The sequence below is a fragment of the Dendropsophus ebraccatus genome, chromosome 7 (genome assembly GCF_027789765.1).
Source record: "Dendropsophus ebraccatus isolate aDenEbr1 chromosome 7, aDenEbr1.pat, whole genome shotgun sequence".
NCBI lineage: Eukaryota > Metazoa > Chordata > Amphibia > Anura > Hylidae > Dendropsophus > Dendropsophus ebraccatus.
The window spans coordinates 101,545,454-101,564,565 of NC_091460.1; the positions used below are offsets into that span (position 1 = coordinate 101,545,454).

Genomic DNA, 19,112 nt, shown 5'->3' on the forward strand with positions numbered 1-19,112 from the left:
GACGAATATCAGATATTTAAAGCTATATAGTTGCCCTCCTGTGTGATTGTATCATATAAGAAGATGCTGAAGCAACATTCATAGATGAAGCACAACTATGCTGGATGGCAGGACATATGTGATTTGTAATCAGCTTTCTGCCTTAACTCCAAATGAATAGTAGCCAATATTTGTGATTCATCTCATGTGACTGTACCACCAGGCCCAGGCAGAAGCACTGGAGGCGAGCCGACCCACTTGCTCGGTAAGCAAGTGATGATCTACGGCCTTTCCTGAACTGTAAATGAAACTGTTTTCCTAGAGGTGACCCCTTTATGGTAACCATTAACTTGTAGAAATATATATTTTTTTCATTTAGGTGTTCATATTCTTTAAATAGGCACTGTCAACATTAGATCAATTAAGGTCTCACTGCTAAGACCTCCACTGATCAGAAGAACCCGCCAGTAGAAGTGCTCAGCAGAGCGTTTCACTCCCTGAACTGCAGCGATCTCTGTCCAAGTAGCACCATTATAAGTCTATGGATGGAGATGAATAACAATGGGGAAGAGCAGTGCCCAAGCTGCTCCTTGTTATCCTGACAGCTGGGGTTCTCAGCAGACCCTGACCGATCATCCTGTGACATGTCAGTTTTTTAATGACGGTGCTTTAAAGGGGTTATCCAGCATTAGAAAAACATGGCCACTTTCTTACAGAGACAGCACCTCTCTTGTCTCCAGTTTGGGTGCAGGTTTTAATGCCAAACCACACCTGAACTGGAGACAAGATTGGTGCTGTCTCTGGAAGAAAGTGGCCAGTTTTTTCTAATGCTGGATAACCCCTTTAAGTCGCTTAATTTAAAGTTCTTTGTAGCTGTCTCTCTCTTGTATCTCTGTAATATCTTAATTAAAAATGTTTGATTAAGATAATAATGAATATATGCTCATATCTCTTTTTCTGTTTCTTTTGTAGGAGAGCTACTGACTCAGCCAAGACCAGAAGGAATAAAGGAAATTATCTGCCCTAAAAATGGCAGTGAACGTGTGAATGTTGCGCTGGTGTATCCCCCCACTCCCACAGTGATCAGCCCCTGCTCCAAGTGACCTCCCAATATCCGGCTTCTCTGCTGCAGTATTTGTGAACTATGAAAGCAAAGTTATAAAGGAGGGAAAATGTAAAAATGAGACAATCAGAGCCCTCAGAATATATATCAAAGGGACATGGCAACATTTTGGAATGCAGCAAAGGCGCACACAACTCTTGTTATCTGACAGGCACTAGATTTACTTCAAAGCTTTAAGGTAACAAGATACCTCGGAGATGACCGTAAAGGGGTGGTCTGGGGATTAAAAAATCAGGCACGGCTGAAATAACTCTTTACTATTTTTGTAATTCCCTTCCTTTACACTAGAGGTGCTGATTACAGACTTTAGGCTGTATTCACTCACCGTCTAAAGTCATGATATAACAAGAAATAATTTTTTTTTCGGAAACAACAGCTGTTATTCTTATAATAAAAGTCACGATTTGCCATTAAATGACGGTCGTACAATAAGTCATTTTGTCAGTGTGTGAACATAGCCTATGGCTGCCATTCACTGCTGCACAGGTACTTTTATATGGCAGCCTGTTTTCTGTGTTCTACATATACTAATAAGCACAGAGGTATATGGCAGCCTGTATTCTGTGCTTTACATAAGTACAGAGGTATATGGCAGCCTGTATTCTGTGCTCTATATATACTAATATGCACAGAGGTATATGACAGCCTGTATTGTGTGCTGTACAGATGCTAATATACACAGAGGGATATGGCAGCCTGTCTTCTGTGCTCTATATATACTAATTTTGCACAGAGGTATATGGCAGCCTGTATTCTGTGCACTACAGATGCCAATATGCACAGAGGTATATGGCAGCCTGTATTCCATGCACTACATACAGTATACTAATATGCACAAAGATATATGGCAGCATGTATCCTGTGTGTTACAGATGCTAATATGCACAGAGGTATATGGCAGCCTGTATTCTGTGCTGTACAGATACTAATATTCACAGGGGTATATGGCAGCCTGTATTTTGTGCTCTACATATACTAATATGCACAGAGGTATATGGCAGCCTGTATTCTGTGCACTACAGATGCTAATATGCACAGAGGTATATGGCAGCCTGTATTCTGTGCTGTACAGATACTAATATTCACAGGGGTATATGGCAGCCTGTATTTTGTGCTCTACATATACTAATATGCACAGAGGTATATGGCAGCCTGTATTCTGTGCACTACAGATGCTAATATGCACAGAGGCATATGGCAGCCAGTCTTCTGTGCGCTACATATACTAATATGCACAGCATATTATGTACTAACCTGCTCACTACTACCGCTGTACTACCTGCTGACTGTACTACCACCTACTGCACACTGTCTTACTGCCTTACTGTTATAGGAAAAGTAGCAATGAAATGTGAATTGCAGTTTTACTTTCTTACCTAATAGCTGTCTTTATTGTTTGTTTGTTTTTTTTACAGGAAATATGAAGAACTTATTAATTTATTGCTGCATATGGTTTATGGGCAGAAGCGGATGCACTGCGTCCCTGGACACAACGTGAACTTTATTTTTCTTTTTTTTTTTCCCTTAATTAAGTATGAACTTTTATGGACTATAAAGATTGTTATTGGTATTGGGTAATGTGCTTACTCCACTGTATAGATATCTTTAAGCTGTTATATATCACAGGAGACAGTTGTGGGAATTAAATGGCTATGTTAATGGCTTCTCAGGGATTTGCTTGCCATGCACTTATAAGCCATAACATGTAACGTTGTAGTATTGTGATGGTATGTTCTTTAAATGTCAAGAAAAAAAAAAATATCCACTAAAGTTCACCGGTATTTGACTTGAACAAAATATCATAGTTCTTTTTTTAAATATTCAGAACAAAAAGCACATTAAAATTTATACATCTCACAAATCTGTTTGATTGTGGTAATAATGTGCAATGTCTGCATCCTAGCGGAATGTTTATAGCCACCAAAGGTATGACAGGTGAGACTAACAAAGCCAACTGTACTACAGCTGAACATGCATTTGAGATATGTTTATAGGGACCTCGGACTGTCCACTTTAAGTAGAAGGAGGATCAGGAATATTTAATACTGAACATTTCATAAATTGTTTCCATGTCTAGATGTGGCCAGATTAAAGGGGTACTCCGGTGAAAAAAATATTTTAAATCAACTGGTGTCAGAAAGTTAAACAGATTTGTAATTTACTTCTATTTAAGAATTTTCAGTCTTCCAGTACTTATGAGCTGCTGTATGTCCTACAGGAAGTGGTGTATTCTTTCCAGTCTGACACAGTGCTCTCTGCTGCCACCTCTGTCCATGTAAGGAACTGTCCAGAGTAGTAGAGGTTTTCTGTGAAGATTTTCTACTGCGCTGGACAGTTCCGGACATGGACAGAGATGGCAGCAGAGAGTACTGTGGCAGACTAGAAAGAATATACCACTTCCTGCAGGACATACAGCAGCTGATGAGTACTGTAAGACTTAAGATTAAGTTACAAATCTATATACTTTTTTGATGCCAGTTAATTTAAAATAAAAAACATTCTCCAGAGTACCCCTATAATTGTTATACAATAGAATACAGTTGGTATGTACACTGGTGTAGCATTGTGGCTTGTCTGCTTCTTGCTGGGAACTGGTAATTTAACCTGTCCTTATTTAAGTGTGGCCTTTTCTGTGTTTTAATTAAATTTGATCCAGTTGTCTGTAAAAATAGATATAAGGATATCTGACTTGGTCAGAGCTCAGGTTCCTTGAAACAGTGTTCCTATCCATAGCTCCCTATGCATATTATGGTTTGCTACTAGAGATGAGCGAACCTCGAGCATGCTCGAGTCCATCCGAAACCGAACTTTCGGCATTTGATTAGCGGTGGCTGCTGAAGTTGGATAAAGCCCCAAGGCTATGTGGAAAACATGGATATAATCATTGGCTGTATCCATGTTTTCCAGACAACCTTAGAGCTTTATCCAAGTTCAGCAGCCCCAGCTAATCAAATGCCGATCGTTCGGGTTTGGATGAACTCGAACCCGAGCCCGGTTCGCTCATCTCTATTTGCTACATATACAGCTTTTGACCACTGCCACTAGAGGGAGCAAATGATCTTGATTCACACAGTTCGCTTCCAGATTGGGTGTAAATAGTGTTGAGTGGATCTGTCCAAATTTTCGGGTTCATCAACGATATTGGAACCTAAACACTCGCCATTTGATTCCCAGCAGCTGCAGAAGCTTGATGCTGCTATAGGGAGTCATAGGCTGTATTTTTTGTGATTAATTTGAAAACCAAGTATAAAGGGTCGAGTAGGGGTAAAAAAGTATAACTAATGAAGTATTTACAACACTAGCTTTCTCCTTGTTCCCCGCTCTCTATCTGTGCTTTTACACGCACACACATCGTATGGGTGTTCCATGGGGGGCAGCAGGAGGGGCTGTCCGGATGTTCCTTAGGTGGTCCAGACAACAGTATAAATGCCAGACAACAGTATAAAGACTGGCTATTAGATAGTATGGCAATGCAAGAGGCTGCACAAGTGAGTCAGGAAAACGGGATGGGATTGGTGTGGGGGGCCACGTTCATTGCACCACTACTACTCTCAATAAAAATGTGCAAAATAGTCCCTTAAGTGTGAATATTTTACTTTTTTTTAACTTTTGCACAGTAAGTTTTCTAGGAGTAAGCATCCTTTTTTGGTATGGTTTAACCTGCCGTGGGAGAAAGAAATGCATTAAAGAAAATGGTGAAAAAAACTGATTGAGTTTTCCTAAAGAGAAGATTAGTATTTCCACAGGGGCAGACAGTGACTGATCTGCATATACATGCACCAGCCAATGTCCATAATGCAAAGGTGAAGGGAGCAGAAGGATACAATGCTGCCCATGTGTACTAAGGATTCATTTGTTTTTGAGGAGATATTAACCTTGATCACTCTTTTGCTCAGTTTGTTTTTCAACGAAAACCAGGAGTGGTTTAAAAACACAGAAACTGTGCAGATCTTTCCATTATATTCTTGCCCTTTCAGTCCCACTCCTGATTTTGGTTGAAAAAAGACTGACTAAAATACTGACAAAAATGCTATGTGTGAACATAGCCTTGAAGTGATTTGCAGTGGTGCCTTGGATTACAAGTATAATTTGTTCCAGGACCGTGCTTGTAATCCAAATCACTCTTAAACCAAAGCAGAAATCATTGAAATGCAGACAATTGGTTCCAGACCTCAAAAATCATGATATTTTATTCTAAATAGCATATAAAATAAATGAAACAAACAAGAAACAGATGAATATGTCATATTATAAGTTACTTTACAGTACAGCAATCAGCATGTGGTGTATAATGTAGATTAAGGGCATAAACCTGAAAAAGCAGCAGCAGTTTGTAGATACAGGATGGAGGTGCAGATCTCCATAATGCAGTAGCGTAGTACAACAAGCTAGAATAGAGATGCAGGGCTGCTGTCAGAGGTCTGTGTGATCACATGACAGCAATGGAGAAGGGGTGTGTGTTAAGCATGGACCAATCAGGAAGTGAGAATCACAGAGCTGTGCAGGAGGACAGTAACAGAAACTTTTCTATACAGAAGTGTGAATGGCTAAGTTTAAGTGCAGGCACATTAAAGCAGGAATGGAGAGGATGGGGAACACAAGACCTGACAGAGACTGTAGTTGTACTTTCTGTTGGCTTGCATTCCACCCATGTCCCAAGGGTGCCAGTTGTAGGCTTATTCAGCCCAGGAGAGGCCATTGCTAGTGTGAAAATGCTAGAGTAGGGACCATGTCTCGAGGACGCCTTAACGACATGGTACACTCTGTTTGATCATATAGTTTGCTAAGATCCTCACTTTTTAATATCTACAGAGCAGGTGTTTACCGTGTGTACGCTGGGAGGAGTATATACGCTGAGCCCCTGCACCTGTCGGTTGCTGTTGCACCTTCTGTTTTTTTGTCAGAGACTGTAATTCATCATCAGGGATGATCATTATAGACAGCAGTCATCGGCAAATATCGGACATCTTTTTGACAGCTGCAAAATCCCGTAGTGTGAACTGAGTCCCTAGAACAGCATCCATTTTCTGCACTAATCAAATGCTGCATGATCGGGTTTGTATGAACCTTAGTGTGCTCGAGGTTCGCTCATCTCTAAAGTAGAATATACACAAAACACGGGATGGGGTCAAACAAGGCAGCTGTGTCAGCACAGTTTGTGGGTTTTTGAAAAAAAATAAATATATATATATATATATATATATACATACACAGTATATATATATATATATATATATATATATATATATATATATATATATATATATATATATATTACATATGGCCATAAACTTCTAGTTAAAAGACAACCTGCACTGTCGCTGTACTAGCTGTGCTGACAATGACAGGCTGTATTAGGAATGAACCCTCCTAAAAACAACACTCGGTTGTCTGTTTGTTTTTTTTGTCATAAATTTGTAAAAAAAAATAAAAAAATTTCAGGAACACACTTGCAGAACTATAGGAAAAAGATGCTCCTGGGGATTGTAGGCATGTACGAATACAGACAGGTCAGGACAGTCCACATGGCTAGGTTCACACCAGCTTTTGACTCTCCGGCACAATTCTGTTTCTAATTTCTATTCTGATCCCAGAGAAAGGGAATCTAGCGGATCCGTCCCCTCTCTCCATTAATTTCAATATGTATTTATTATGATCTGCACTAGACAGAAATGGCTGCACATCGCACCCATGGTTGATATGAAAGCTTGTTCAGCTACATTAAAAACCAACATCAGAAGTTAGTATATAATTTGATCAAACCATATTGCTTCATGTACCAACGTGCAGGCCTCTGATACACATGAGTCCCTAACCAAACGACACTGTGCCAGTCAGTGAGCGCAAACCCCGCAAAGCGTGCACAAACTGGCAAGGGGGACCACGGAATGGCCCTGCAACCCCAATGTCACACCACCAAACCCCAAGGGCCACGCAAACCCCGCAGGCACTGTCGGCGAAGAAAGCTACCACCAAGCAACACACGTGTGAACAAGCTGTTACCTCTCACCATTGCTCCTGCAGGTAGAGTGGGAGAATCAACGGAGGTACTTACCATATGTACACAGGTGCTTCCTGCTAATTTGGATCACATGGGTCTTACAAAGGACAAGTGCTATCCACAATGAAAAAAAGGGGCAGAATACATAAAATATGCACAAGCCTAAAAGGACAGAAATGGCTGCACATCGCACCCATGGTTGACAGGAAAGCTTCTTCAGCTACATTAAAAATCAACATCAGAAGTTAGTATATAATTTGATCAAACCATATTGCCTCATGTACCACGTGTAGGTCTCTGATACATGAGTTCCTAACCAAACAACACTGTGCTGGTCAGTGGGTGCAAAGCATAGCCTGCTGGGTTTGGGGGGGCTCTTGGGGGTTTGTTCCTGTGACATTGGGGTTGCAGGGCCATTCTATGGCCTCGCTGACTGACACAGTGAGGAGTTAGTGTAGGGACTCATGTGAACCAGGAGACCTGCATGTGGTACATGAGGCAATATGGTTTGATCAAATTATATACCAACATCCTGGCGTTGGTTTTTAAATGTAGCCGAGAGGCATTAGTGTCAGCCATAGGTGTGATGTGCAGCAGCTCCTTTCTCTTTTTGTCTGTATTTATTATGAACTGTTTTCATCAAATCCGTCAGTGATCCATTTTTTTGGGATGGACATAAAATTTGTTCATGCACGATATTTTCTTCTTCCAAAAAAATAGCAAACAGAATGCGCATATATCCTTTTATTATTGCGTTATAGTTAAAGAAGGTATTTCCATTCATGTCCGTGTGCAAATTGTTTTGTCAACAACAAATATGTGACGAAAAAAAGTCTCCTGAGTACTTCAAGATGGTAAGTGGTAAAAGGCTGGGGAGGGGAAGTGCACTTTTTGCTGGATTATTGGAATACTGTCGGTGATCCACCTCGTTATCAGGGGTGCCCCAACAACGGTGCCGTTCCTGTTACAAGTTCAGTGTTATGGTTAGTATGGCAAAGCCAGTCTGACAAGACACAGACAGTGAGCCCTAAGCTGACTCCACCCACTGTCCCTGCCTACTTGCCACAGAGTCGGTCCCTACACTGAGTGGGTGCGACACACAAAGCACGGACAGACAAACAAACACAATGAGAGGTGTCAGACAAACCAGGTCAGCAACAGACAGGCGGCGTAGTACAAAAAAGCAAACAGGAGAATAGTCGAGGTCAGATGCAGAAGGTCCGGAATACAGAGATCAGAGTAACTAAACAGGGAGCTGAGCAGGGGAGTGAACTCTAATAGTCAACAGGGAAGAAAGAAACTTGCTGCTTTTTATTTAGGATCAAAGACTGGGTCCAGCAGATGACTGGACCAGCCCTGATCCCAGCAGCAAGTTCAGCTGAGAAGATCAAGCAGATCAATAACCAATGCACTGCCAGGAGTCTGCCAGGAAAAGCGGGTGTGGCTGGCAAATACAACACAATTCAGACTGAATTCACAATGCAAAAAAAAAAAACACAGACAAACTCAGCGCTTCCTTGACCGCCCAGCACGGACCGAGGAGCGCAAAGTCATATTCCTAACATTCAGAGGAGAAAATCAAAAACACCTGGTGACCAAAAACAAAACGCACAAAAACAAACACTATGAGCTATTTACAATTATTAGTATGATCAGAAAAAATTCCCAATATTCCTAATGTTCCTACGCGTTTCCACCGTCCAATATCCACAGGTTCATCAGGGAGCTACTGGTATCTGATCACAGTTTAAGGCTATTGTCATGATCGCACCTGAAAAGGCATCAGTGCCACCCTCTGCTGCGAAGATTCGACCTCTGTGCCAAAGACTGCGATTTTGGCCATAATCTTCCATTTATTCTGTGTTTTGTTTGCCTTGTTTTTGCCCTGTCTGAACTGTGTCTTATTTTTTCTGGTCTGCTAATTGTTTTCCCTGCCCCACCCGTGTCTGTGCTCCTAAGCTTGCCTGGTCATGTAACGGTTAACCTGCCTTTGCCTCAGTGATTGACAGCTGGTCCCTCCTATCATCTTCTGGACTTGGTTCCTGGTGTCCTATTTAAGATTTCTGTTTCTGCCTGTGCCTTGCCGGTTATTGAGCTTGTCTCTGCCTGGTTCTGTTTCTCTTGCTCTGTTTATTCTGACCCCTTTGCCTGTGTTTCTGACTATTCCTGCTAGCTGCCTGCCCCTGACCATATTGCCTGTTTATTGACCTTGCTTTTGGATTGTGATTCTGTACTGTGTTGCCCGATTGTTGTGACCCGGACTGTGGACTATTCTTTATTGTGTTTTGTCTGTCTGTCTTGTCTTTGTGTCCCACCTAGCCAGTGCAGGGACCACCGCCCAGTTGCTCGCCGCCATCTTAGGGCGGATTGTGGCAAATAGGTAGAGGACAGTGGGCGGGGCTAAGCTTAGGGCTCACTGTCTTGTATTGTCCTGCTGTCCGGTTCCTGACATAATAACCGGCCGTACAATATTTTTTTAACTCCTTACCTGTGGCCAGTAATGGACTCAGCACAGGAGTTATCTGTCAGTTTTGAGGGTCTTGCTAACCTCGTTTTTGAGCTGGCCAAACAGGTCCAGCTATTGGCCCAGCAGCTACCAGCTACCACTCCTGCCACCCCAGTGGTCACACTCAAGGAGCCTGACAAGTGTTCTGGGGACCTGAACACATATGTGACGTTCAGAGATGCTTGGGTCAGTCACCCCACCCCTAGCTCCCTTGAAGAGGCAATTTCTCTAGCGATTTCTATTGACCGCACGCTCAGGGAACATAATAAATCAAACCAAGATTCCCCCTGTGTCATTGATGTGCCTACCTCTGTTCCCTCTAAACCTTTGCCTTCTATAACTTGTCCTCTGGTCACCCTGGAGGAACCTCTGGAACTGGGCAAAATTAAAAGATCTCTGGCCCGTAAGGAACTCAGAAGAAGGAATGGACTCTGTTTTTACTGCGGAGAAAGTGGACATTTCATCAGCTTTTGTACCAAGCGTCCTGCAAGGCCAGATCATCAGCGCCCAGATGACTACCAGGAGGGTCATCTTGGCGCACAGGTGGGTGGAGTTTGTGTGCATTATCCTGTTGATGAACCTGCCAATGATATATCTGTGACTTCATGTAATGTAGAAGCTGGTTCTGTGTATCCCACTGAGGATGCTATATCTTTGAGTTCATGCAATGTGGAGGTTGGCTCAGTGTGTTCCGCCGAGGACACCATGTTTGCCAATTCGTGTAATGTGGAAATTGGCTCTGTATATCCTGGTGATGGTACTAGGTCTGTGTCCTCATGTAAGGCTGAATTTGGATCTGTGTCTGGTACCGATATGAGCAGGGCCGGTTTTAGACTAAATGTGGCCCTGGGCAAAGTTGAAGGTGGGGCCCCATATGCTGAAATATTGTAGCAACAATTTAAGGTCCCCATACATTTTACACTTTTGTTGCTGGTACCTGTTGTTCCTGGTGGGTTCGGCCATCAGTGTAAGGTGTATGGGGCTCTCTGGACAGTCTGACCAGGGGCGTAACTACCACTATAGCAGCCATAGCGGCTGCTATGGGGCCCGCCGCATCAGGGGGCCCCATGGCCTGCTCCTGCAATACACTGGGCCCCCTGAGCCGTCATCATTTTCAGCACCGGGTGGCCCTGCTGGTCTCCTGGGTTTTGCAAATGTCCCTTTAACTGCAAGCACTCCTGACCGGAGCTAGCAGTTATGTAGTTATGACTTCACTTGACCGTTTAGTGGTCAGTCGTGGGGGGGGGGGGCCCAATCAAAAGTTTGCTATGGGGCCCTGCCATTTCTAGTTACGCCCCTGAGTCTGACAGATGATATCAGTGGACATAGGGGGTCGAGCTTGATGGAAAATCAACGCCCAACCTCTTTGTTCTCAGAGAGATAAGCCGCCATCAGATCTGTATGGCTATGGCTTTCCCCTCTCATAGAGAACACAAGAACACTCAGATGTGCCAAATTTCTGTGTATGGGGAGGACTGGACGGATTGGGAGAGATAATTGTCAGCTGAAGGATTGTTCAGCCAGCAGTTATTGGAAGTGTACGGCCACTTTTAAGGCCGTATTACACTGCCTGATATTCCGCAGAAGTGAGCGCCAATCTGGTAGACTGGAGCTCGCTTAGAGAGCCTACTACATGGCTCTTTTATGATGTATTTTACATGTCGGGACTGCCACTACATGCCAGGACTGCCCCTACATGCCAGGACTGCCCCTACATGCCAGGACTGCCCCTACATGCCAGGACTGCCCCTACATTCTGGGACTGCCGCTACATGTCAGGACTGCCGCTACATGTCGGGACTGCCCCTACATGCCGGGACTGCCGCTACATTCTGGGACTGCCGCTACATGTCAGGACTGCCCCTACATGTCAGGACTGCCCCTACATGTCAGGGCTGTCGCTACATGTCAGGACTGCCCCTACATTCTGGGACTGCCGCTACATGGCGGGACTGCCGCTACATGGCGGGACTGCCGCTACATGGCGGGACTGCCGCTACATGTCAGGACTGCCGCTACATGTCAGGACTGCCGCTACATGTCAGGACTGCCGCTACAAGTCAGGACTGCCGCTAGTGGTGTAAACACAAGAACTATTTATATGAATTGCTTTAAAAAAATAAAATAAAAAAATCACTATAATCAGGACCAAATATTACCTTCATACCGTTTATTAAGAAAACACACTATATATAGGCCAATATTACCACCATAAAGTGACCGCCCCATAATGACTCTATATACACTATATACAGACCAATATTACCACCATAGAGTGACCACCGCATAATGACTCTATATACAGACCAATATTACCGCCATAAAGTGACCGCCCCATAATGACTCTATATATACACTATATACAGACCAATATTACCGCCATAAAGTGACCGCCCCATAATGACTCTATATATACACTATATACAGACCAATATTACCGCCATAGAGTGACCACCGCATGACTCTATATACACTATATACAGACCAATATTACCGCCATAAAGTGACCACCCCATAATGACTCTATATATACACTATATACAGACCAATATTACCGCCATACAGTGACCACCGCATGACTCTATATATGGACCAATATTACCGCTATAGAATGACCACTGTATAATGAATGACTCTATATACACTGTATACAGACCAATATTATGTGGCTGTCAGTCTATGGCTGTACTATTGGTCTGTATATAGTGTATATATAGAGTCATTATGTGACAGTCAATCTATGGCAGTAATGACTCTATATATACACTATATACAGACCAATATTACCGCCATAGGCTGACCACCACATAATAACTCTATATACACACTATATACAGACCAATATTAACGCCATAGATTGACCACTGCATAATGACTCTGTATCCAGACCAATATTATGTGGCGATCACTCTATGGCGGTAATATTGGTCTGTATATAGTGTGTATAGAGTAATTATGTGGTGGTCATCCTATGGCGGTAATATTGGTCTGTATATAGTGTGTATAGAGTGATTATGTGGTGGTCACTGTATGGCGGTAATATTGGTCTCTATATAGAGTGATTATGTGGTGGTCACTGTATGGCGGTAATATTGGTCTCTATATAGTGTCATTATGTGATAGTCAATCTATGGCAGTAATGACTATATATACACTATATACAGACCAATATTAATGCCAAAGAATGACCACTGCATAATGACTCTATATACAGGCCAATATTACCGCCATAGAGTGACCACCACCTAAGGACTGAATACCACCTTATTTTTTTCCTCAATAAAATACACCGTATTGCCTTATATACATAGGAGCTGCAGCCAATCAGCGGCCTCAGTGGTCACCTGCAGCAATTACATAGGACTGATGAGGCCGGAGAATGGCTGCAGCTCCTATATACAGTACATTCACCTCAATACTTGGAGTCAGCAGTGCTAATACACACACACACTTATACACACACACACACATACACACACACTAACACATCCATGAAAACACATTATACAGATCCAAACCATCCAGCCCATACACTACACACATGACATGTAACACACACTACATTCATCCATTATACACATAGCATTCATACACACACTACATATACAGTATACTTACCCCCTCTAGCATGCTGGGTGTAGTGGTGAATCCCCCTCATGTTCCTTGCAGCAGCAGGCTGTCATCCTCACCCGGCAGCCCTCTCCTCCATCGTCCCGACAGCTCCACACCAGAGGAGGAAGTCATGTGCAGTAAGAGGAGCTGGAGGGAGGGGGAGGGGGAGCAGACACCAGCCCAGCGCAGCAGCCAGGGATCATTCACAGACGCTGCAGGACCCTGTCTGTGCTCTCCTCTCCTACTGGAACTGCGGTAGGGGGCCCCTGGGAGATGGGGGCCCTGGGCATTTGCCCTGCTTGCCCCCCCCTAACGCCGGCCCTGGATATGAGTGGTTATGGGAGATCTGTCAGGAGACCGGTTACCTATCTCTTGGAGTCGGATTCTGATGAATGGGAGACGGACGATGAGATCTCTAGCGATGTTGAGCCCTGTATTGTAAGAGGTCCTTTTCCTCCTGGGTCTGGTGAGGGTCCGGAGGCCCCTCATAAAAGGGGGGTAATGTCATAATCGCACCTGAAAAGGCATCAGTGCCACCCTCTGCTGCGAAGATTCGACCTCTGCGCCAAAGACTGCGATTTTGGCCATAATCTTCCATTTATTCTGTGTTTTGTTTGCCTTGTTTTTGCCCTGTCTGAACTGTGTCTTATTTCTTCTGGTCTGCTAATTGTTTTCCCGGCCCCACCCGTGTCTGTGCTTCTAAGCTTCCCTGGTCATGTAACGGTTAACCTGCCTTTGCCTCAGTGATTGACAGCTGGTCCCTCCTATCATCTTCTGGACTTGGTTCCTGGTGTCCTATTTAAGATTTCTGTTTCTGCCTGTGCCTTGCCGGTTATTGAGCTTGTCTCTGCCTGGTTCTGTTTCTCTTGCTCTGTTTATTCTGACCCCTTTGCCTGTGTTTCTGACTATTCCTGCTAGCTGCCTGCCCCTGACCATATTGCTTGTTTATTGACCTTGCTTTTGGATTGTGATTCTGTACTGTGTTGCCCGATTGTTGTGACCCGGACTGTGGACTATTCTTTATTGTGTTTTGTCTGTGTGTCTTGTCTTTGTGTCCCACCTAGCCAGTGCAGGGACCGCCGCCCAGTTGCTCGCCGCCATCTTAGGGTGGATTGTGGCAAATAGGTAGAGGACAGTGGGCGGGGCTAAGCTTAGGGCTCACTGTCTTGTATTGTCCTGCTGTCCGGTTCCTGACAGCTATGTTCACACTACGTAAAAGATGGCAACAACGGCCGTACTTTTGCTATGGAGTTCCTGGCCGGAGCGTATACACATCGTATACACTCCGGCCGGGATCCCGTGTTGCTCCGCAAAGAACTGGTGTCAGTTTTCTGAGGCCGTAATTTAGTGAATTGCGGCGGTAGGAAACCCTGTCAGTTCACACAATGAAGTGAGCAGCTCCGGCTACTTGCTTCATTGTGTGCTATGGGAAGTTCTGATGCGGGCGCATGCTGATGCACCCGCATCAGAACACTATGGCCAGAAAGATCATCTTGCCGGTACTGCAGTATCGGCCGGGATGATCTTGGCAGAGACTGGCTGTTCCGAGACCCGGCCGGGTCACAGAATGGCCGGTCTCAGGGGCGTAACTACCACTATAGCAGCCATAGCGGCTGCTATAGGGCCCGCCGCATCAGGGGGCCCCATGGCCTGCTCCTGCAATACACTGGGCCCCCTGAGCCGTCATCATTTGCAGCACCGGGTGGCCCTGCTGGTCTCCTGGGTTTTGCAAATGTCCCTTTAACTGCAAGCACTCCTGACCAGAGCTAGCAGTTATGTAGTTATGACTTCACTTGACCGTTTAGTGGTCAGTCGGGGGGAGGGCCCAATCAAAAGTTTGCTATGGGGCCCACCCGCCCAGCCATTTCTAGTTACGCCCCTGGCTGGTCTAATACATAGTGTGTACATAGCCTAAAACAGAATATGGATTCAAAAAGGGATAGATGGAAGTTCGAACCCAGTGCTATGAAACACACAAAAATAGTCAGCATTTTTGTTAAGTAATTACATCTCAAAAATATCAGTAGAATATATGTACAAAGTACTATATGTAGATCTGTGATATTGAAGGCCCATGGACGAACTGCCCTTAACAGATAACAATCTATCACATATTCACCCAAATAGTAAGGGCCCTATTACACCAACAAATTATCTGATAGATTTTTTTGAGCCAAAACCAGGAATGGACTGTAAACAGAGAACAGGTCATAAAGGAAAGACTGAGATTTCTCCTCTTTTTAAATTTATTCCTGGCTTTGACTTAAAAAATTTGTTGGATAATCTGTTGGTGTTATAGGGTCCTAACACTAGAATCTTACAGAAGAATGTAATGGCCTCTGTGACAATCCACATTGTCTCCTGCTCCTTCTGCTATCCCCCCCCCTAGGAGACAAATCTTCCATGCTTCTGTCTCACATTGTGTGTGTTTGCTGATGATGTAGACAGGGGCAAGGCGTGATGTCACAGGAGGCTTGGCTGGATCCCCCCTAAACAAATGGATTTTTGGTAGTTTCAAAACTGGGATAGACAGGTAAGTAATGCTGTATGCTTCTGCAGAAGTTTCATTTTTTTTAACCTCTACCTGGAGTTCCTCTTAAAGATTAGTTGCATATTATGTTATACACCATGATTAGGGCTCTTAACAGAATGTTTACTAGTTAGACAAAAAGTAGCAAAAAGAACACCATAAGGATAAAGAGGCTGGGGGCATGCAAAAACAATGAGCTCAGAGCATGTCACAGCATAATATAGGATACATTAATGATGAATCAGATACTCATCCATTTAGATGATACTGCCTGATGGAAGTCCCCCAGCAGGTGCAGGAGCCGATGTCCCTGGATGCAAACAAGAGCGCCTATAGTCGCGCCCTCATCTGGAGCTGCTCCATTCTTCCCCTGTCTTCTTCGGTGCTGATTGATGCCTTACGATATTGAATGTTATGTTTCGTTCACTCACAGCATTTAATGCAAGTTTAATTATCGTCAATTAGCGTTATTTTGCCACAAATTTGTGGCAAAAATATCAATAGTTTATCACAAATTCTGCAGTTCGTAGCAAAACTGTCACTGTGCTCAGTTTAACACCACCAACACATACTGACTAATACCACCACACACTGACTAATACCACCACACACTGACTAATACCACCACACACTGACTAATACCACCGCATACTGACTAATGCCACCACATACTGACTAATACAACCGCATACTGACTAATACCACCGCATACTGACTAATACCACCGCATACTGACTAATGCCACCACATACTGACTAATGCCACCACATACTGACTAATACAACCGCATACTGTCTAATACAACCGCATACTGACTAATACCACCACATACTGACTAATACCACCGCATACTGACTAATACCACCGCATAATGACTAATGTCACGCAGCTCCACACAGGTTCTGTACACCATATACATTACAGTGCAGTTACATCAGGTGACTCACAGGGGACGTCTTCTCTGATCAGAGTTCTTCCCTTTTCATTTTCTTCTCCATCTGCCCTGGGCCGTTATGAGAACTTCTCCGAGCCACGAATCCACAGAATCTGCCAGACAGACATATTAGGCTCCTCACTCTGACACATCCTCATCTCTATACTAACTGCACATCTGTATGGCCCCTTTACACCCTCATTTAGTGGGTAGGCTGACTCTATGTGACCCCCTTATTGTATATGTATCCCTCTATGTAGCCCCCTTATAGATGGCCCCCTCTCTCTTATCCCCCCTCTCTTATAGATGGCCCCCTCTCTCTCCCCCTCCTGTATAGAAGCCCCCCTCTCTTTCCCCCTTCCCTTATAGATGGCCCCCTCTCTCTCCCCCCTCCCTTATAGATGGCCCCCCTCTCTCTCCCCCCTCCCTTATAGATGGCCCCCTCTCTTCTCCCCCTCCCTTATAGATGGCCCCTTCTGTTATAGATGGTCCCCCTCTCTTTTCTCCCCCCTCCTTTATAGATGGCCCCTCTCTCTTCTCCCCCCTCCTTTATAGATGGCCCCCTCTGTTATATATGGCCCCCTCTCTCTTCTCCCTCCTCCTTTATAGATGGCCCCCTCTCTCTTCTCCCCCCTCCTTTATAGATGCCCCCCTCTCTCTTCTCCCCCCTCCTTTATAGATGGCCCTCCTCTCTCTTCTCCCCCCTCCTTTATAGATGGCCCCCTCTCTCTTCTCCCCCCTCCTTTATAGATGGCCTCCTCTGTTATATATGCCCCCCTCTCTCTTCTCCCCCCTCCTTTATAGATGGCCCCCTCTGTTATAGATGGCCCCCTCTCTCTTCTCCCCCCTCCTTTATAGATGGCCCCCTCTCTCTTCTCCCCCCGGTCACTGCAGCCCGCTGTTACCTCCTTTACCGCAGCTCGCTCCTGTGGCCTCCTGTCACCGAAGCCCGCCTCTGCCCGCTCCGGTCACCGCAGCCCGCTCAGTCCGCCTTCTGTCACCGGATCACAGCCTCTGCCCGCTTCAGTCACCGCAGCCTGCTCGGCCCGCCCCTGGCGTGTGACGCTAAACCAATTAACGTGGAGCAGCGTGGGGCCGCGGTGCACGTAACGCGCCCCACACTGCTCCACGTTGATTGGATTAGCGGAGCACGTCAGGGGCGGGCCGAGCGGGCTGCAGTGACCGGAGCGGGCAGAGGCTGTGATCCGGTGACAGGAGGCGGGCCGAGCGGGCTGCGGTCACCGGCAGAAGCGGACCGGGAAGAGAAACGGGCCGCGGCGGTGATTTATTTATTTATTTTTTATGCAGCCCGGGCGGCCCACGGACTGGCCAAACCAGCGGGCATTTGCCCGGCTTCCTAGATTACCAGTCCGGGCCTGGATTACGCCGTACGCCTAAAGAATGAACCAGTAGAATGGAGTCTATGGCACAGGCGGAGATGCATGCAGCAGTAAGTAGCGGGTGATCTGCCCGGGTTCTTTAGTGTGCACATACCCTTACAAGGCAAGTCTCATACTAAAAATTTAAAATTACATGCTATATGTCGTCCCTTGCAAAACGTGTTATCTACACTCCTTGACACACCAACGTCTTTCGTACGTCTCCTTCATTCACTACCAGGCCTGGACTGACAACCTGGCAACCCGGGCAAATGCTTAGTGGGCTGTCCAGATTGCCAGTTTGGGGGGTCGCCAGGGCTGCAATGCTCATGCTGAAGTTTGAATGGCAGCGCCGCGGCCTCCTGCCGCCGCGCTGCTAATCGAAGGCTAAGAGCTGCTGCTGGACTAGGGGGGGGGCGCAGCGCTGCCATTCAAACTTCAGTACAGAAACATACATGTCCTGCTTCCCAGCCTCTCTCATCTCCCGGCGCCGGATGTCTCTGCAGCCTCTATCCTTCTGTGTGTGAGCGCTTTCAAGACGTACACATGCAGAAGTATAGAGGCTGCAGAGACATCCGGCGCCGGGAGATGAGAAAGGCTGGGGAGCAGGACATGTACGTTCCTGTACTGAAGTTTAATGGCAGCGTCGTGGCCTCCCAATGACGGCCACCGCGGGGCTGCAGCTGTGAGCTTCTGGCCTGTATGACACAGCGTGTCTGTGCCGGAAGCTCACCCCAGCCCCGAAGCTGCTCCCCCTGCCGCCCGACTGCTCCCCCTGCCCCACGGTTTCTCCCCTGCCCCCTGGATCTCTCCTACCCCCCCAGCTGCTCTCCCTGCCCCCCGGCTTCTCCCCTGACCGCCCAGCTGCTCCCCCTGCCCTCCCGGCTTCTCCCTTGCCCCCCCGGCTTCTCCCCTGCCCTCCCAGCTGCTCCCCCTGCCCCCCCCCCCCAGCTTCTCACTTACCTCCCAGCTACTCCTCCTGCCCCCCAGATTCTCCCCTGCCCCCCAGCTGCTTCCCCTGCCCCCCAGCTGCTCCTGTGCCCCCGTG

At 45.8% G+C, this 19,112-nt stretch overlaps 1 protein-coding gene across 1 annotated transcript in view; it reads left to right on the forward strand.

Annotated features, from left to right (window-relative positions):
* Positions 1-3,243, forward strand: part of MFHAS1 (multifunctional ROCO family signaling regulator 1) — a 61,981-nt gene extending 58,738 nt beyond the window's left edge. Inside the window, exons 2-3 of the mRNA XM_069978013.1 lie at positions 952-1,280; positions 2,518-3,243. Coding sequence (XP_069834114.1) covers positions 952-1,082 — 131 coding nt within the window. The 3' untranslated portion in view covers positions 1,083-1,280; positions 2,518-3,243. The remainder of the gene's footprint in view (positions 1-951; positions 1,281-2,517) is intronic.
* Positions 3,244-19,112: the final 15,869 nt, after the last annotated feature.